The sequence below is a fragment of the Balearica regulorum genome, chromosome 8 (genome assembly GCF_011004875.1).
Source record: "Balearica regulorum gibbericeps isolate bBalReg1 chromosome 8, bBalReg1.pri, whole genome shotgun sequence".
NCBI lineage: Eukaryota > Metazoa > Chordata > Aves > Gruiformes > Gruidae > Balearica > Balearica regulorum.
The window spans coordinates 12861331-12882271 of NC_046191.1; the positions used below are offsets into that span (position 1 = coordinate 12861331).

A 20941-nucleotide genomic window follows, 5' to 3' on the forward strand; every position below is an offset into this window, starting at 1 on the left:
CAGCAGTGGAGAGAGAGCCTGTCCCAGCCCCAAGAACTCCTCTGGCACAGCGTGTCCCTACCAGCAAAGCAGCTCTCTGACTGCAGGTGAAGACAGGAAAATGCCCAACCCACAAGCTGCTTTACTTCAGGGGAGAAGGCAGGTCTCCCTGTACACATCAAGGGTTATGCTAGAAGCAGATGGGAAATCCCATCACGGGAAGGTGAATCCACCTCAGAAGAAGCAATGAAGGATCGTGTCCACACTGCAGCAGCCAGGCTCACCTGTACGGGCAGCTCCAGCACCATGTTGATAATTCCATCCCCACTGGATGCAAAGTGGAAACCCTCTGACAGACGAACCCTGGCAACAGAGAGACAGTCAGACATGGAGGACTTCTCTACTCATACCACAGGCCTTAAATACAAGAATGACTGTATCCTTCAACCCATAACACCTTCCTTCCCAAGACAGGGAGCTACATACAGAAAATGCAGAGATGTGACACTTTGCACAGGACAGCCTGTGTGAAGATCAGCATACCCTAGGCACAATAACACCTCTTGCCCTTTTGTATGCTTTCCAGGATTCTCCTTTTCCTCAGCTGCAGAACTGGGTAAAGCACTAGCTCAAGCAGCCCTAGAAGCTGTGTACAGGACCAAAACTCTCTGCACAGGAGCTTCAACTGTTACCTATAATAAGGCCTCAGATCCATCCTGCTTTCTCTGCATCCCCAGGACTAGCTGGAGAAAGCAGCCCCGTTCAGGTGTGGAACTTACTCCGTGAGTGTGGAAAGGAGCTGGGCTACAGCGGTGATGGGCACAGCTGGTGCCAGCCCTGACTGGACACTCCAGATCCATCGCTGGTGATAGAAGTAGCGGGACAGTGAGGCCAGGGTAGAAGAGGCAGTGCGATTGGCCACCATAGTGAGTGGGCCAGACACAGGAGGATGCTCCAGGTTGAGAATGAAGGGGGCTCGATAGTCAGAAGGCAGTTTCTCATACCTAGGAGAGGGCAGACATGTGGCTCACTGCGGTGGAAAGAAAGTTCTGCTCAGGGCCAACTTGCTAGGCCCAGGACTGAGCCCTCCAGCAGCAGAACATGGCTAGCACAGGATCCTGCTCAGACAGCAGTAACTAGATTTACTTCTGCATCATATTAGTTAGGAGTAACAAATCCAGCAAGGTCCCTTGCTGCAAGTCACAGCCCTCTCAGATGACAGCTGCCATTCCCAGCCACACAACCCAAACCCAGCCCAACAAGCACCACCTTCAGAGCACTCTCATCCTGCAACTGGCAGCACCATCCACAGATCCTCCTCTCTCCCATTTCCCAGGGCAAGGTGGCTGTGCAGATGGCCTGGATCTCCATCACTACCTGATGAGTAGCTTCTCCAATGGTTTGTGCAGCACAACGAGGCAGGGTCTGTCTGAGAGGGCTGACTGGGCCCCAGCCACAGGTGGAGACTTGGAGGGAGAGCTACTGCCAAACATTTTTCTCTTTGCTTTTGGAGTTGCCTCCTTGCTCTGGACCCTGTGGGGAAAGCGCAGCTGCAAGATTCGGTCCCGTAACTCCTCCACTATCTGTCATGGCAAAAGCAGAAGGTAAACATGATCACCTTTGTCTGGAGACATAAGCTACTCAAAATAAGCTTCCAGAACAAGAGCCTGACTAAAAGGAATAGAACACTCCTTGAATATACAGATGAGCAGGAGTTAAAGGTCATTTTTTTCTTCTGAGGCACTAGAAAGACCAAGATCAAGATGACACAAGGCTCTTAGGTCCACATTCTAAACAACTACAAATATTTTTAAAAGCAAAAGAAAGGTCCAAAAAACCCAAATACAATCTCAAGGATGAAGAAATTGCCTTCCATAACTCTGATGAAAACCAAATTAATTGCATGCAAGCTCCTCCACAGAAGCAGTCTGAGTACCCACCCTCCTCCTCTCAACAGACTATAGTAAATGTAAACTAGTAGATATAAGACAGAGCCAGAGTGTTCCCACAACTGATGTGTTCCCCTGCTATCGTGTTCATGTGTCAAACCTTTACGGTAAAAGGTTTCAAGAGCTTAGGTTATTTTTTAAGTTAATTTTTTCCAAGATACTTTCAAAACGACTTCCTGATTTCTCTTTTTAGCAGCTCTGAATATGGTTCTGCCCACAGCAGCATCTGATCCCCACAATGCCCCAGTGTTTTCTTTGAAATTTCCATGGTTAGATTTCTTTTCATGATCTTTGTTCAACTTGTTTTAATTTCCATTACCATTGTAGGCAAACAGGAGAACAGCAGCTCCCCATCTCCCTCCTCAACATTAATTATTTCAGCAACTTTTCCCATCATTATTATGTCTTTTTCAAGGAAAACAGGGTCCCCAAATCCAAATGTTAAGCAGAGCTCTTTTCTGCACTACGATGCCACTTGGGTCCCCTTTGTGGTTTCATACTGATAACACAGAAATGCTGGTGGTGTTTAAGTTCCCAAATCCAAGGTGCACTATTCTGCAGTTACCAATGCTGGCTTCCAGCCATCACCATGCTGCTTAGGTGTCCACAAAGCACATAGGTTGAAAGGGCAGAGAAAACCAAACAGTTTTGTGCCACCTGGAGATTTTCCCAGCTCACTACCTGCTAACTATCTGCAGAAGAGTTCCCTACTTTCGACCAGTAAAAAGATTGGAAAAACCACAAACAGCTTCTCCTTTGATGAGAACAGAGCACTTTTTCCAATTTCCTTGCCTTGTTCCCTAACACACTTTCTGTTTTATGACATCTCATTCCTACTCCAGTTCTACAGTTGAGCCCTATATGGAGTCTTACCAAAAGCCTTTTGAAAGCCAGACTGTACCAGGTGCTTTCCTTCCCTTAAACATTGAAAATTTGAAGAGCTCAACACAAAAAGCCCTTCCCCTTAAACAAGGCAGGCTAAGTTCTACTGGCATCCTCCACACTGGGTAGCTAATCAGCCCTATGGCAGGTTAAAAAAAAAAAAAAAAGAAAAAGGAAAAGGTTGTGCATGACACAATTTATGATCTACATACAGCTCCTGCTGCAGTGATCTGAAACTTGCCCAGAGCTGCAGGGTATGGTGTCTGTCTCACACCTTCTTAGTGAGACAGGTATTAACTTACACCTGCCAGAGGGAACTCCTTCATAAAACCTCTCACTTGGCATTACCAACCCACACGTTGGCCCAGCAGCCAGTGCCCAAAGCCTGGATCCCCTAAAGACATGAAAGGGCAGAGTGCTCAGTGCCAAAGCATTTAGTGTTATCTAGGTTCGTTATCTCAGAAAGAGATGGCCCTTCCCACGTCTGTCAGCTTCTCCTCAGACTAATCTAACACTAAAGCTAAGTGAGGCAAACCAAAGATTTCCTTCATGAAGACAAAAGATCAAGATTTAATGATAATTTAATTCACACAGCTTAATAGCAGGACATGTTTCTCATACTTACTGTTTTACCTAGGAACACTTAGACTGGTCTCAGCCATTAGAGCTGGAGAAACAGTCCACACAGTAACCCCATCTTTTGCATCTGACTAGGGCAGCCCCTTTCTTTTGATACAAAAAGGTTATTAAAAGCCTATCTAGCAGACTTGCATCTCTTTAAAACATTTTCCGAGTACTACATTTTTTTTCTCTCCCTGTACTGCTCATGCAGAGCATTCTTTGCATTTCAACTCTAACTCCTCCTTGCCAAATGATACGATATACATATGCAACACACGACCTAGTGAAGCAGATAGCCTAGGGAACATGTAGTACATCCATCACAGAGGTCTTTACAGATGAGTCAGACACATATCTGCTGTTGCGGACAGACAGTATTGATTGTGCTTTGGTCACAAGGATAGACTAGATAACCTTTGAGTCATCTCAAGCCCCACAGTTGAATTAAGCAGTGGGAAAAACATTCATGTGACCAGCTAGTCTATTGATCTTTGAGGCTTTGGGTTTAGCTCTTTCATAGACTTAACACAGAAAGCTTTGTCCAAACTGTCCCTTTCTCTTACAGTAAATTCGCACCCATCTAAGCCTTAACATAGTAGTTAGTTATTAGAGGATACCTGCCCACAGTGACACCTGCAATCTATCCATCACTTCCACATGCAGAACGTCTTGCTCGCTCCTACCCCAGGAAGCAGCCAGCCAGTACTCACCTTGTTTCTGGCCTGTGCAGGTGTGCCAATGGGGAACCCCAGCCGGAGAACCATGCAGGGAGCTTTGGAGATGATCCGCACCACATAAAACGAGGAAGGTGTGGGATCCTCAGAGCTAGGGAGAAGGGATTAAGACAGGGCTGAAACAGCACGGATCTTGCTGCTCTGTCGTGTCAGACCAAGCGGAGGCCTGCTCAGCAGAGCTCAACAGCCCACACAACCTGGCAGCAACACATCAGTTCTAGCTCTAGCATGCAGAAATCCCCTAGCTGGCTTCCCTCTCCCTCTGGGCTGTGCCTAGAACGCAGTGGCAGCAGTTCAGAATATGCAGGGTTTCATACCCGCTTGTCTTGCTCTTATACTCTCCTCTAGACATCTGTTTCTGGCCCATTACAGCGTACTGGTCTAACTGGATCTTTGGTCTGGCCATATGCCTGATTCCTCACACAGGACCATGTCAGAGCCACTCACCTGTGTATCAGTTTGACATAGGAGTAGCCCTCCACCAGCACGAAGCTGCTCCAGTCCCGCAGCAAGGAGGTGAGCGCAGAGTGAGAGATGCGGCACTGGATGGTGCTGTAGCGGCCATTGTTGCCCGGCGTGTGCAGGTGCTTGGGCACAGGCCTGCAGGATGTGGCAGAAAATTAGTTTAGAATCACAGTTTCTCTTCTTCCCCCCAAAGCCCTGAGAAACTTTGCTACATGCATTCCAACTCATCTTCTGGTACATTGGCCTTATTCCTCCACAGCAGCCGATACCCAAGTACCTGCTCTACCTGTGCCTGCTGGCAAGAGCCACACCCCCTGAGTGCACAGGGATCCTGCTCTCCACCTTGCAGAGAGCAAACCCTTGTATCATTTGTATCTCCCTCCACACAATATGTAGCTATTATTTACATAATTCTGCAACTAGGACCAGCCTCAGGAAAGCAATGCTTTTGGGGAAGATGTTTTCCAGCAGCAAACAAAAACGTGGGACAGCTCCAATTGGATGGTCCACACCCCCTGCAATCAGCAAATTCAAACCCAAAAGAGTCTTGAGAAACAATTTATGCTCCTGAGAACAGCCTCCCTTTCGACAAAGAAGACTTCCCAACCCACCATCCCTCCCAGACAAATGAGCCTTCACCATCCACCAGGTTCCACTAGTGAGGCCGTTCCCTTGAAGGGAACTCTGCAACTGGACTGAACTGGATGGCCTGTTTTCCCAGGCTGGCCCCCACTGTGCCCCTGAGCTCAGCCCTGCCAGTTACATACGTGTCATGCTCCAGAAGGAGGACTATACGATGCATGTGCAGCCACCTCTGCCAGAAGTTGGCATCCATGGAAAGGATAGGCTTCCAGTAGGAGGCAAACTGGGAATGGCTCGAGTCAGACCCACTGTGCTGCAGGGACAGCACCTGAGAAAATGACAGGGCAATATTCAGAAAGAAACTGTCTGGTTCCACCCAGAGAGAGTAGGAATTTCTCTAGCGGCTAAGCTGTGTAGGCCTAGAAGGCTAGCCACATCCCTGGCTTTCATTAACTACCTCTCAACAGAATAACCAAGTGCGTTCACATTGTAACAGACAGTACAATATAAGCAAAACTAAAGTAGGTTCTCGAAATACCAAGTTAATTAGGACTTCAACTACTTAGCATCAGGTAAATCAACCATGGAAAAGGTGGCATACGTAATGGTGTGCTTTCTGATTGAGAAGGGGATACATGGCTTGTGTCAGCAGAGCAACTCAACACTGAGGTAACTCACAGTGCTCATGCAAACACAGTACCAGCAATGGGTGGCACTGGGCAACTCTAACATGTTTGTATGGTAACGCTGTATTCCACCAGCTATAGCAACTCTGCTGACACAGAAATAAAGTGGTGGTTAGCCATAAGATAAGATGCTCCAGATACACTGTGGGATACATAACCCTACATGGTGAAAATTTATAGACAAACCTAGAGAAGGGCTTAAGCAATAGAATTAAAGGTACAGTTCTCTTTAATTAAAGCTCTCCTAGCTTTGACATCTCCTAGTCATCTACCAATGCCAAGGACACTGCTAGCAGGGACCAGATAATATGCTAGCACTTCTGCTCAGCGAGCTTCAATGAATTTCAATTTTGCAGTGGAAAATATTAGCTCATATCTGTTTAGTTTCTACTGTGCAGAAGACAAGTATCTGTCTTGCACCTTCCACATGAGTGCTCAGAGCAATGAGCCTATTAAACAACAACTACTCAGCACATCCTATATCTTCACCTGACAGTGCTGAGCTACATCACCAGGGCACAAGACTGCCAGCAGCAACTCCACACATACGAGTTATCCACTGAAAAAGCATGGCAAAGAGTGTCAGACTCCCTGTTGGTCTCACACATCACATCACTACAGGAGAAGGCTTCACAGCACACTTAGGAGACTTGCTGTGGGACTTAGAGGTGTAGCTGCAGTAATGAAGACATATAGTGACATCTCAGAGGGGAAAAACTATGGGATGTTCACAGGCACTGCATTGCAACTGAACTCTGTTACTGAGTGGGACAAAGAGCAAGAGATCAAGCTTGGGAGTTACAGATCATCTCGATTGCCTGTTGGAACTCAGCAAGCCCTGGTGCAAGACACATTACGCAGGAGAGACAACCTATCCCACATTAAATAGGAGAGACAAGGAACATACCGGAGTGGTGGAACCTGGGGGGATGTAGAAGAGGGGCACCCCATTCTTGGTGCTTTCAGGAATGGTGAAGTGTTCTGGGACTGTGTCAAAAGATTGCAGATGAACCAACATCTGATCTGTCTGGTTGATGCTGAAAGAGAAGAGGAAGCTAGCCACAAAAGCCCACGCTCTCCCCCTTGCTGCCCCAGTCAGCCCAGTGCCTGCACATGCAGCACTTCCTACGTACTGGGAGCCCATCTGCACCAACATAGCTTTCCAGGGCAATGTGGGATTCAATGCCTGCTTGCAAAGAGCATGTTAAGGGACTTCAACTGTAACAGCCTAATATATAAGGAGGATGATCAGAGTTGGGAATAAAGTGCTAGAAAAAAGAATCTGCCACACAGCAGGAAGTAACAGTCACCCTGGCCCAGAGACACGAGGTGTTGCTCCTAGTGTGAACATGCCACACAGCTGCAAGGCTGTGTTGTAAGAACACACCACCTCCAGGGGATGGCAGTCAGAGTTAAGGTTTGCATCACAGGATCAGGAGTCAGGGGCAGCAATACCTTCACCATGAAGCAATCTTACAGACTAGGTAACAGGCCACTTTGAATCTTTTCCTTGGCTAGACAGCAAGCTTGATGCCAGTCATGCCTCTTCCTCAGAGCACAGTCCTTTGGCACCCCAGGCTGGGATGGCCACCTGCATAACCCACAACCCAGCATGCCAAGGAAGCAATGTCTTGGTTACATCAGACACTGGGAACTGTTGGGGATGGTCTGGCTCACCTCTGCAAGGTATTCCAGAAGCGCCGGATGACTGTAGTGCGGTACAGACTGGTGATAGGCTTCCTCATGGTGCAACTGATGTCATGCAAAATGTCATAGCTTCCCTCCATCGTCACCTCCACCCATGTGCTGCGCTTTGATGGGTCCAGGGGCCAGGGTGTCACAGCTAAGTACTCTATCCTCATGTTATGCTTCCAAAGCAGCACTAGCTTCACCTCCAGCTGAGACCCACCTGCATGGGACCACAAGAACAAGTTCAAGTGCTTGTTTGGTACACATCTGAGCTTTACCTCTGACCGTCCCGAGTACCATGAGATTGTCTGATTGCTACGAGGAGGATAGAGTAATCTAACAACTGCTGTAGCTGAAGTCATTCTCTTCTCAACAGGGGGAGGCTTTGCTTACACAGTAGCATTTCATGAACAGATCTTTAAATGTACAGGTAGTATCTACACTAGAGAAGGCAACTGAAACTCGGAGGAGGTGCTGACATTTGCAATGAGCTCTCTTCTTCACAGCCTCATCTTTGTTTCCAAGAAAACTGTTACTTTGCACAGATGAGCAGGGCTGTTAAGCTATAAAGTTTTCTCATCTGCACTCTGCAGAGTTAATCTATCCCACTGCACAAACATGGACATTTGGACATGATGGGCCATATCATAAACAACCTGGAAGGTGAGGCCCAATTCTTGAATTAAATTCCATGTTTTTCCTGCACAGACAGTATTTTATGCAGTCTAGAACTTCAAGCATCAAAACCTTCTTTCCATGCTTACTCTCTTCTCCTCCCAAATTTAAGAATGAATATTCACCCATTCTTCAAACTACATTTTTACCTTTTTCTTTAAGCAGGCCATTGCATCTCTAGTAAGATTAACACAAACACCTGACAGCAAGCCTCACTGAGCCAGAAGAGCAGAAAACTGTCACACTCCTGCTGACTGTGCATGTGTATTTGTACCAAAACAACCCAGGGAAACACATGACTCTCTATAACAGTGCCACGCTGCTGTTTCAACTGCTCAATCATCTATTCTGATGTCCAGCCTGCACTATAGTTTGTCAGACTTGCAGCATTTGTGAGATAAGTGATTGGATGTGCTGGAAACCGTCCGAACAGGTCATCAGCCTGGATCCTATGTTTCCTGCAGAGTTGCATTTGCTGCTGTCATAGGCACATCATGTCATCCCCGTCAGAGGCTGATTACACTCCATTTTAAAGCCATCTTGCTTTTTGCTCCCACGGTCCCTGCTGGGACGCTCCCTCAGAGTACCCTTCCCCTGTCAATGTTTAGAAGAAACCTTCCAGAGTACATGCCAAATTCATGCTCAGTCGTTCTTTTGATTCAATTATTTTTGTTCTGAGAAGCTTCATTTCCGTAACATGGACAAGGAGTGTGCACTAGGGAAAGAAATCCTTACCCAGTTTCAGCTGTTACTGTACAGGTTAAACCAAGCCATGGTCATCAGCCTATGACAGAATATCCATTCCCCTTAACAGTCCGAGACCTTTCTGCACCTCAAAGTCATCTTTCCTGAACAAAGATGATCAAAGGTGTATACTATATTTCAACTGTATTTCATCTGAGGGATCACTAGGATTTTATTTAAGGTCACTAATATTTTCCACAGTGGGCACTTTGTGTTACTATAAATGCATTTGACAGGGTTGTACCATCTGTTGTTTCTATATGAAGATTGTCTAGTTTATCAGAGAGGATAAACAAGAATTTATAAGTTTGTCTCTTTCCATTTCATACTGTCACCTCACTCTTATTGCTTTAGTGGTCATCCACTGCTTTCTGCACAATATTTTGGTTCTCATAACAAAACCTTTCTACTTCATCAACAGCAAACATGATAAGTAAATTCCGACATTTTTTGCCTAGATCATTAATGTAAATATTTCCTACTTCCACCTGTGTTTCCATTAGTCATCCTGGCTTCACTCCTACGATCCAACACAAGCAAAACTAAAAACACAGGCAAAATATTTGCTTAGTTTGAAGTCATACCTAGATGAATCTTTAGCTTGTTCTTACTGCAAAGCAATCTATTTCTGGTTCTTGACTTTATAGCTAATAATGAAAGAATTTGAAGCAGCAAAAACTTTTAAGTCCAGCTCTGGTTTTTAGAAAACTGTCTTTCCAATTCCTGATACCGAGAACAGCCTTTTTCGCTGGCCAGCTCATGCCCAGCCATTTTTGGTCCTGGATTGATTAACAGGGGAAGATGAAGTTTTGAAAAACGTCCTCCAGGCTCACCTCAACACACAGCAACACAAAATGGTTAGTGAGAAATTGTTTCGTTACAGAGGGCAATCCTCTGACATTGTCCCAGGAAGAAACAGGGGAGGAGCTGAGCTCCACTACACGCCATGGCTCCACGGCTTCTCAGACACAGCTTCTCTCCCTTCCACACCTTCCAATCCTCCCCCTTTCGCAAGCGCTTCTGCATTCCTAACTAACCATAGTAGCCTTCTAAATGCCTAAATATCTAAACTCAAATAGTGAGGGTAACCAGAGCACTTATAAATATCACAAACAACCTCTCCAGGCAACTCTGAGCACAAAGCTAGCTATTTATTCTATTTTGCCTTTGGCAAAGTGAAGCAGAAAAGCGACAGTGTCAAAGTCCACAACTGCACTCCTTCCTTTTGCTTCACAGCCAGCTGGCTCCTTAACAGCCTTTAATTTCCAAGTTTTGGCAAAAGCTTTTGGCAATCCAGGTTAATTAACTGTTCTTTGTTATATACTTCTCTACAGAATGGCCCAGAGAGCCCTGATTAGCCAAACATGCTTTTCCTTAGCAGAGGCAGTGCTGAATGTCTAAATGTCTTGATCTTTTGTAGATTCTACTTTAAGATGTTAGTTCAACAATTTTTCTGATCACAGCCAGCAACTCCCCATAGCATTTAGCCTTTCCAGAGTATAAAGTAACATTACCTGCTACTAATCTGAAGGCTGGCGTAGAAATACACAATGTATTTTTGATAGCTCTGACATTTCATTTTTCAATCCCTTCTAAAAAAACTTCCATCAAAATACACAGACAGTATTTCTGGCTCAGGGAGCCTCTGAGCTGCAAAGAGCTCAAGAGTGCTCAAAGGGAAGAAAAAATAGGAAAGGAGAAAGGAGATACCATGAATGTTTACTCTATTCTTACTCGTCCCTGTGCACCTGCCCATAGCTATTCACCACAGAAGATAACTCCGATCCAGTGTAGCTGCTCTTCTGCTCTCTGTTCTTGTAAAATTGAAGACCAATCCATTTAGCATTCCAAGCGCTAAAAGGCAGCGGGAAGACATTTAGAGAGAAGTGCAGGGAGAATGGTGAACATGTGGTGATATTTCTGACACATTCCTCCAGAGTCCAGGAATTGTTGCTTTATGATATCCTGAGCCAGAGGTTGTAGCTACACCTTTATGCAAAAAGGTACAACATGAACTTGTCTGATCGTGTTTTGAATGACTCACACCTGCTACCTCTTCCAGGATTTCTATATAGGACTTCACAGCCACCAAGAGCACTTCACCATTGCTGCCAGATTAAAGAAAGGCTCTTTCTCCGGCACTGTCCAAGCTGCAAGTGAACTGGTGCACAGAAGGATAAAAGACACAATACTGAACACAGCTTAGGCAGGAACTGACTTGTCAGTCTGCTTCATAGACATTCCTAGACAAGGAGAGTGCAATGGACCTAATCTGCCACAATTTAAGGGAAGTATCTCATGCCACACCTACAGGAGATTACTGAAAGCAATCTGCAGACATTACTAGAAGAGCTGTCTCAATGGGAAACCTTAGCAGGTTCTTACTTTTAATAGAAAACTCCTGAAACAAGAAATTAGGGATATTCCTGGAAGATCAACTTTACAAATTATCCCACCTAAAATGACTGTTAGCAACCTTCCCAAAAAAGCTGGTTTAGATCCATTCAGTTTGTAAGAAGCATCAAGCCAAAAGAACTGCAATTCCCAATCATCACACAGGAACAGTGAGCTGAAGAGACGAACTTAAGAGTACTCTTATGTGAAGAACAGCACATTCAGGGACTACTAAACAAAACAAACAAAAACCAATAAAATACCCCTAAGGACTCATCAGGTGGAAGCAAAGGTGTGTGAAAGATGCAGGGATTTCTGCACTAACAATGCAATCATGGAGAAAGCTCATGTGATTCCTGGCCTATAAGATATGGTATTTTACTTTAGAAGCAGAGAAATATTAGCATTACTGAACAAGACACCGATAAAACCACATTTACAACACTCTTAACTGCTACAAGAAATACGAGACCAAACTGTGAGAAGCAAACAACTGAGGGGGAAGAAAAAAAAAAGTGCTATTAAGATGAATAAACAGAACAGAAAGTCTGCCCTTACAAAAGGAGGCTGAAATGTTGACTTGCTTAACCTGCCAAAAGGAAGGTTACAAGGAGAAAGGCATTGTTCTTAAACACGTTTGTGCAATGCCAGAGGAGGATAAACTTAATTAAGGATAATAAAGTCACACATGTCTAATTTGGTCTGAATGAGTTTAGAAAGGAAGCTAAAGAAAGAACAGTGAAGCTATGGACAATCTTCCAAGCAGAGCAGTGGCATAAGATATTTATATGCTTTTAAAGCAGACCATAGTAAATTCATAGAACACCTCATATGGCAAGTTTGGAATGATTTTTGAGTTATATCACAGACTTTAATTTTCTGATATAAAACATATTCCATGTACTAATATCCCCAAAAGAACAGTGAAGACACTGGATCACCATGTGTTGTACACATTTACACTGTGTTTTAAGAATCTGATCCTCCAGGCTCTCTGCTGGTCATTGCGATGGTCAAGAATAATTTCTTCTTTTGCTTGCACTTCATAACTCACATTTGGATTTTTTCATCTCTCCTTCAGTTAAAGCATTACCACTAGTCATAGCTGGAGACAGAAAGTTAGGTAGGGTTTACTGGCACTCCTTGGGATACTCAAATCCCTCAAGGTCCCTAGTCAGCAGCTAGTTCTCATACTCCAGGTGCCATAAACTCTAGCAAGTCAGATGAGAGAACAGGACCACTGGATGGTTTTATGTTCTTCCACTATCGGTCGTGGTCCTGACTGATCTGGCATTTTCACCTAACAATATCCTTGTTTCCCTCAATTTCTTCCATCGGAAGACTGCAATTTAGAGGCATTAAATCTGTCGTGCCAAAGGGCTCAACTTTGTGTTAGTGTTTTGGAGTGCATCTAGCAAAGGACTAGAGAGGGATGGAAAAAGGAGAAACACAGAGGAAATCCCAGAAAACTCTGCAAAACCCCAAGTTCTGTCACTAGTTTCCCTGCAATTGTGGGGATTCATTTCCAACATAGAAAGGGTCACAATCCGTCTGTCCCTCCCTGGACACTTATAGCCACAGAGGATGAGCCTGGCAAGTGCAAAACTGCACAATACTGGACAGTCCTGTGTCAAGCAATTATTCATGAAAAAAATTAGTCTGGAGAAAATGGCTCCTTCCTCCACAATACCAGCCAGTCTGCTGAGCTGGCAGACCCTGCACTTTCCTCTAATCAGCTGGGAGCAGAGTCCTGTCTGAGCCTCCAGCCCCCAACGCAGCACAGTCACCTTTTGTGATGTTGACCTCACGGATGCTGTAGCCCTCACGCAGCCGGACCGAGACAATGCTCACGAGGTCAGCATGCACCTCTTTCTCAGTGTGCTTCTTCCTCCTCATCGCCAGAGCAGGGTTGCTGCTTGCAGACACCAGGTGCTCATTGAACAGTCTGTGCTGGGACACTGCAAACGGCAGAGATGGGGTTTGTGAGGGAGCAACTCCCCTGCTCCTCATCCTACAGCAACAGCCCTCCCAAAGTGCTTTACAAAAGCCGCCAGGAACACTCGCTGGCCTGAAGAACAGTACGTCCTTCAGGCACCACTGACACCCACTCCTGATCCTACAACGCAGCAAACAGGTCCACTAGCGTGGCCAAGAGGCCTGGCAGAGGGGCAGGATGGGGTGCCAAGCCCTGCTTCCTCTGGGGCAGCCTTTGTGACAAGGCACATGTTGGAGTTACACACTTGGCCTAGACAGGCAGAAACCGCACAGCTGTTGCAACAGTTGCACAGCAAGTTTTTGGGCTTTATCCCTTTCCCTGAAAAACCTTGAATTCCCAGGTGCTTTCAAAAAGGTATCAGGATGTGTCAGCCTTGAATTTAAACCACTAACACCTGATCTTTTTGATTCAACATTTCCAAGTCCCAGGCCAGGTCTCTTCACTTGTCACTGTATGTGTCTTCTGCATTACAGAAAGCGCAGATGGCACCAGCGTATCGCCAGGGCATGAAAGGGTGCTTCCATGTTTTACTGGTAACTAATCTCTCCTGGCACAGTCTTAGTCACTAACATTCACAAAATAAGAACCACCAAGAGAGGCATTTGGGATGGTTCTCAGGGGTCTGGCTTTTCAATCCAAACTGCCATCTGCAAGCCTGATTTGGACAAGCTCTCCAGAACGTCCCCATCTGCGAGCTAGCTAGTGTGCAGGAAGCTCTCTTGCCCCTTCCAAGTTCTGACACAGTGGCGTAACTGCAGTTTGCTGAGTGAAGTCCACAGAAAGGGGAATGGTGCAAAATGGGACATTAGTTTTCCCCAATCCACCCAATTCCTGGAACCAGGAGGAGAGTCACAGATGAGGCTGCATAGCCCAATAGCACCCAGAGCCTACAGGAGGCATGGCCCAGAAGGGATGAGGGAGAGTATCAGCAAACCCAACCCTGGGACTGTAACCCCAAAGAGAGGTGCTGTAAGACACCCATTGCTGGAAGAAGGACATGCACATTCCTCACCGCAGTAGTATTCTGGATTCAGGGACTCCCCAGTACGCAGAAAGGAATATAGCAGAAATGCCTTGTGATACACATTCAGATCCAGGCTCAGGGGATCCAGCTCAGGGCACGTGGAGAGGTAAGCACCAAAAGTGGCCATGGCGATGAATTTCATCAGTTCCACATTGGGAACGTGGCCAAAGCTGCAATCGTACGAGTAGACACCACCCACCTACGGGATGAAGATACCTGAGATGATATGGGATGAAGATAACCTGAGAGAGTACAGCAGTGCTGAAGACAAGGCAGAGGACCAGTAAAGGTCTCAATCAGGCAGAGAAGTCCCCTCTTCCCCTCTGGAGGTGAACGCCACCAACAGCAATCCACCTTCCTCCCTCTGGCAGACAGCAGCCCCCACAGTCCCTGCTAACAGCAGACATACCTGTACAAAGGAGCACGCCACTGTGCCACTGCGGAGCTGGTTGAGTAAAGTCTCGCACACAGCCACATCAGGGACACTAGTCACACCATCCGTAATTATTATTATACCTGCAAACAAGGTGGTATCTTAGTGTATCTTCCATATCAACAGGCTACAAGTCTCCTAGTATATCTACCAGAGATAAAATTTAGGTGGGGCAAAAGTAGAAAGGAAAATCCTGAAGTTGGTTTATAGTGTCCAAGGTGTTCCCAACTAGGTGCAGCAAAGCCCTCAGGCTGGACACTGCTCTGCACACCCTGGGCTGTTCTGAGCAACAGTCACAGCTGTGCTTCTTCACAAATTCCCTAATGCTGACACACGGCACATGGTGCAGCGTTCTTCTCCTCCCCATTCCCACCACCACAATTTGCCCACAGAGTGCAGAGCAAAAGCTGCTGTTGAAATTTCATCCCTAACAGAAGGGTCCATGCACCAGCCCTTAGAAAATTAATCTCAGCCTAAGGCAGGAGGAATACAACTCTTCACAAACTACTGGGCAACCCTTAACCCAGAGGATGAAGCCAACCTGCGCTGGAGTTGGATGGCAGCAGCTGCAGCGCTAGGATCCCCTGCCGGACCATGCTGACGAGGCCAACATCAGCAGTGACAACAGACACACTGGGCTTCCTCCCAGATAGCTCCTGCATGTCACCAGGGCTCTCTTGGCTTAGGGGTGACAAATCCACCTGGAAAAGTGAAGAAAAAAAAAAAGCCAACAAAACACAAGGCCCCATGGGACAGACTTCAGCCTAGCTCTAGTTTTCACTCTCCCAAACAGCCTTCACCTTAGTAGCCCCATGGTACCACAGCCCTGGACCACTTCAGCAGACTCAACTTCTAAGTTTAATTCCCAGGTGCTCTCAAAGTCCTAGTCACTTGGGCCCCTTGGAACAGCTGGGCAAGGCTGCTTGGAGGCAGAGGAAGGAGATAACATGCTTAGAGCTTTATTATAAGCTGATTTCTCACACTAGGGGATAGATGAGATACTTTGGGGTCACTAAAGTTCCTCTGCAGAGCAAAGCAGGTCCCAATTAAAGGAGATAGTAAATACCTCTTTTTTTCCCTTGTCATTTAGTAGAAGCTGCAGCTATTCAGCACCTACTCAGGTAAAGCCCAGAAACACTGGAGAGGCAGAGATGGCTGTGTCTCACTTATGAAACACCACAGCAGAGGTGGTAAGGAGCCTCATAAGGATAAAGTCTAGTGCCTATACATTTAACTCTGTTCAAACAGCACTGTTTATGCAGTGCTGATATAAGCAAATGCAGGTAGGCTTTTCCTGCATCTTCTATGAAAAACATCCCCCAGGCAAAGCCTGAAATTTGTATAATTACACTGGTGAGGAACCTACTATGTTTATAGTTCCCTCATCTCCAGAAGGCTCTGGCAGTTCAACCCTGTAATAAACTATTGCTTCATTCTCACTACTAACACAGAGAATGAGTGAGACCCTCCCCTGCAAAGCTACAGATTGAGATGGGAAAATAAAATTAGAAATAACTAAAATTTTGTTCTGCACACATGGGAACAGTCTGTGGCTGTGAGCAAAAAACCTGACGATCCATCATTTTAATTTGCCAGATGCCTTAAATTCAGACACTTGTTGACAATGATACAGCTAATGCAACTTCAAAAGTAAAAAAGTTTCAGTCCCTGCCCTTCCCCTGGGGCCTCCCACCTCCACCCCACAGCCTGTGGCAGGACTCGCCAGTCCCTCTGGCCTGCAAGCGCGTCTCTTTTCCCCATTTGCATGGAAGAAGTTATAGGGTAGTTTAGCGTGAGAGAAACATTGCAACAAGCAGGGATGCATGCAAAGCACTGCAAAAACATCAGCTGGATGCACTGGCAAAGGTATTTACTTCCTGCAATTTTCTTTCTGCTCCAGGACTGACAGTCTTAGCATTCAAAGATACAAATTTCAGCTAGAAAGTTGAAAGCTTTCTATTCATCTTTCTTTCTATTCAGCTATTCTTTGAAGCACTTCAGGTATGTAACTGCAATAGATCATCAGCAGCCTCTTGCTCATCTGATTTTCAGACTTTTTTTTTTTTTGCCCAAACTCTCATAACTAATGCTAAATAAGGAGTAAATAACCTCAGACAGGCCAATAATGCCTTTGACTGCAAGAAGCGTGCCTATAGATACAACCGTGACTGCCAGGTGAACATGGCAGGATCACAATGTAACCTTCACATTCTTCATTTCCAAGATCAGGAGAGATGATCTTGATGAGAAATCCATAGACATTCTGAATCCCTACAGAACGTCACTTCTGATTTCATCCTAAGCTGATTTTATAGTGCTATCATTAACTTGCTGATACCTATATCCATGGCTACTAAACAGCATCTGCCACAGACTTCAAGGAGTATTAGAAACTGCACCAGCTGTTTATTCAGTTTCATGGTCAGTTTTTGTGGTAACAAGGAAGTATTTTCATTCAGGAAATGTAACAAGGGCCAAGGGCACATTCACAACTATTTATAGATTAATCATAAAGACATAATCACCTCTCCCACCATCTTCTTCAGAGAGAAAACACATCCTACAGTTTGTCCCATGATGTACAAGAGGTCAGGCTGCTTTATTGCATAATAATCTTGCGGAAGGTAACCATTCTCATCAGTCCTTCTAAACACTTACTGGTTCTGCTTTCCTCAGTGTTCATGTCTGATTACTAGATCCTACAAAGTTATCTTACAAACTCTTTATCTGTTCCTTCTCCAGACCTACGCCGCTGTTCCTCTTGCCACCCCACCCCAGAAGGGCCTCAGAGTGCAAATCTCCAGGGAGCCGATAGACACCAACCACCTCTGCCTCCTTACCTGCGGTTTGGGTTCATACTGTTGCTGGAGCATCTCTGCCACTTTATTCTCGAAGGCACATAGCTGTGTGTAAACTTGGTGCAGAAAGGCCTCTCGTTTTGTCTCATCCAGCTGACAGCCTTGGAATAGCACCTGGCCCAAGGACACATGTGTCAGTCATCAAGTTAAGGTTTTATAGTACCAGCCCCCAAAACGGTATGCAGGAACACAGTTCTGCATGGTGAAGTTCCGACATGTCCCTGACAAAGTACAGGTACAGCGCAGGCCTCTTCTCACCATTCCTGCTCAGGCCAACTGCCTGTAAGCAGCGGTGTCTCGTGGCATCTGCTGTGCACTCTGCAACAGATGCTCACATCACTTGGGCGAGAAATTTCTACTTCATTTGCCTTCTTCCAGGATAAACAGGAGAAAGCGATGTGGGATCCTTGTTAGAAGGCATTAACTCTGGTCTGACATTTCTAAGGAAGGCCTGTTTGTTCTAATCTAACTCACCTATAGAGTGATGCAATTATCTTCCAGTAAGTGGCTGGATAAAGGAACAGCAAATTGAAATAAAGAAAAAAAACAGACTGGACATTACAAAAGAGGCTGAGTGATATGACAGAGTGAGCCTGCCACCACAGAGCCTCCCAAACTGATAGGCCTGACACTAGGTTTTACAGACACCACCATTGTGCAGGCAATCTCTGCTCACAACCAGGAGGCAAAGGAGATACAATGTCTAGACAAAGAATTCAACAGACAGGTGGGATGCTGTGTGTAATCCACATTCCCTCAATCTCAGAGGGGCAAGACCTCACAGTGACATAGGAAAAGTAAATGATTACAATATAGACAGACTTTCCTGGATGAGTGATACGCATATAAGCCTTTTCCTCCATAAAAGGAACTTAAAGCTTATCCAGTTTACGCAGAGATTACAGTTCCTGGCCTCAAACAATAAATAGGTCTTTAGAGAGATCCAAAGAAGAAAAACGTAGTAACTTCAGCATGCTCAATTCAGTGTAAATAGGGGAGATAATGTTGCAAAGTATGATGGTGTCTGCAGGATAGCTGGACAAGATGACACACAAAGCTTCACTGGAAAATGGAGAAATTCCTGCTACGCTTACTTTAGTAGGACCTAAGAACAGACCAAAACAAGGGCCATGCTCTTCAAGCGCTATACAGACCATTAAAGGCTGCAGCCTCGCAGAAGGCTTGGCCAAAGGTGGGCTGGGGCAAGAGAGGGAGAGAACAAGCACAGGCTAACAGGTTCCTCCTGTTACCAACCACTTTCCCTGGTATTAGCAAAGGGATGAAATACGCCATTAGAAACATGAAAATAATGGGAAAATACTGTGAGGTGGAAGGGATCGAGGATAAACTTCAAAAACCACCACTGGCACCACAAACCAGACTCCTATGTATTAAGCAGACCTGCCCTGGCTCAAGTAAAATCTCATCGATAATCTCAATACTGGGGCCAGCTGGTCTCTTGAGCAAAGAGAAACTTAATCATATCAGTGCAAAAAGAGAAAGAGGTTTGTAGGAAGAGGCAATTATCTTTGAATAAACCACTGCTACACAGTTGGAGCAGGCAGACAAGCTTTTGGGCACACCAGCTCTTCTTGAATGCTTCAAGCTAACGGTAACCGGCCAAAAAGAATTAGTCAACAGAAATTAAAAAAAAAAAACCCACACAACAAAACAACAACAAGAAGAAGCACACGTTTGACATGAGGGAAATATTCTTTGCGGCCCAACTCTGCGACTATGCCTGTGGGAGGCGGTCTCTGCTGGGCCCTGCTCCCCCAGGAGAAACCTCTGCTTCCTGCCCAGAAAGAAGCAGTCGCTCACATACACTTCCCCACTGCACCAGGCTGCACATTTTAATGCGACAAGTCTGCAGTATCACAGATAACAGAGCCCAGCTACCACATGCCCCCACTTTCCTCTGTGTTCACAGGAAGCCCATACAGCAAGCTGCTCAGGTGCTAAGCCGTGCCAAGGGAGAGGCAGAACTTTACCTGATGGGACTGCAGGCCAATGATGGAGGAATATGCCTGGATGGTGACAAAGATCTCTGGCTGGTAGATAATGTCTGAACCAGGGATACGAAAGGGTCTTAACAACCCCACCAAGCATCGGGAGAGGGCATGAAACACTTCATCAAAAATTATCTCCCCTGTTGAGTCATCCTACAGAAACAGAAAAGGGAACAACTTTTTCATCTTCTCAGACTTTCAGTCTCACTTCTGGTTGCCTCGCAGAGCCAACAGCAAACATCCTTCTGCAACGGCAGCTGGATTAAAATGACAGCTCCCTGTAAACGCAAGTCATGTATTGAGCATTCAGCAGAAATGGCTCTGCCATTAAGCTGCCTAGCTAGGAGCACTGCGTGGCTCCCTCCTGGGAAAAGCAAGACTTTTGCAAAAGCTAAGATTAACACAGAGAGGAATAAGCCTTCTCAGCAAATAGAAATGGGTCCAACCTTTTAACGCAGAATACCACAAAGAGGCAGTTTCTGCACTTACCACAATCCCTGTGGAAGGGCTCAGATCAAGTTCAATCACAAATCGGTACTGGCGGGCCAGGAAAGTGACCCGTGTAGAGGGCACGAGGAGATAGGGCCTGGGCTGGACGGGCTCATCTGGCTGCCACCCATTGGGCAGGATGCTGAGAACATCAAGTTCATTTTCTGACTTTACCTACAAGAACAAGTAAACGGTACACGAGAGAACATCAAGCCAAGCCAAAGAAAGAATCAGAGAAAGGAACTGGGTTAAAATCTTCTGCAGGGTTCCAGCTGCTCACGAGTGGTGCAGAGCCAGCCTGCCACATCAGGCCCTGGTGACACCATCCAGCCCTGGGCACCAACTCACCAGCTCCGGCTCAGGCACAGCCCAGATGACCTGATGGAGTCGGCTGAGGACCCAGGCCAGGCGCACGTTGCGAGAGATGCGATAGTCTTTCTTCATCAGGAGGAAGACGTGCCCTGCCTCCTCCACCTGCGGCGAGAGCACAGCGGTGCCGGTCACGCCAGGGCTCGGCGGGCTCCCAGCAGGACCCCCCGGCCAGCTCCCCGCCCTGCCGCTCACCCCCAGGCTGCTTCGGCCCCGCGCCCCTCGCCTTCCCTAGCAGACCAGACCAGGCCAGCCCCACTGCTCCCCACCGCGGCCCTGTCCCCCGCACCGTGGCTCCCCCCTCACCTCGCTCCTGCCCCCGGCTGCCCTCTCCCCAGCTCTGCTCTGCCCTGCCCTGCCCTG

General features: G+C 46.3%; 1 protein-coding gene across 8 annotated transcripts in view; it reads right to left on the bottom strand.

Annotated features, from left to right (window-relative positions):
* Nucleotides 1-20941, bottom strand: part of SZT2 (SZT2 subunit of KICSTOR complex) — a 58776-nt gene that overhangs the window by 37733 nt on the left and 102 nt on the right. For 7 of the 8 annotated variants that reach the window (XM_075759653.1, XM_075759647.1, XM_075759648.1 and 4 more), the window contains exons 2-17: nt 20558-20683; nt 20210-20383; nt 19703-19873; nt 17694-17825; nt 15395-15554; nt 14830-14936; nt 14409-14619; nt 13188-13358; nt 7576-7807; nt 6806-6935; nt 5398-5540; nt 4613-4765; nt 4142-4256; nt 1357-1562; nt 759-983; nt 264-342 (exon numbers count right to left, since the gene is read on the bottom strand). In XM_075759653.1, the coding sequence (XP_075615768.1) occupies nt 264-342; nt 759-983; nt 1357-1562; nt 4142-4256; nt 4613-4765; nt 5398-5540; nt 6806-6935; nt 7576-7807; nt 13188-13358; nt 14409-14619; nt 14830-14936; nt 15395-15554; nt 17694-17825; nt 19703-19873; nt 20210-20383; nt 20558-20683 (2535 nt within the window). Of the gene's footprint in view, nt 1-263; nt 343-758; nt 984-1356; nt 1563-4141; nt 4257-4612; nt 4766-5397; nt 5541-6805; nt 6936-7575; nt 7808-13187; nt 13359-14408; nt 14620-14829; nt 14937-15394; nt 15555-17693; nt 17826-19702; nt 19874-20209; nt 20384-20557; nt 20684-20941 lie in introns of those variants that run through there. The other variant, XM_075759654.1, reaches the window with a different exon arrangement.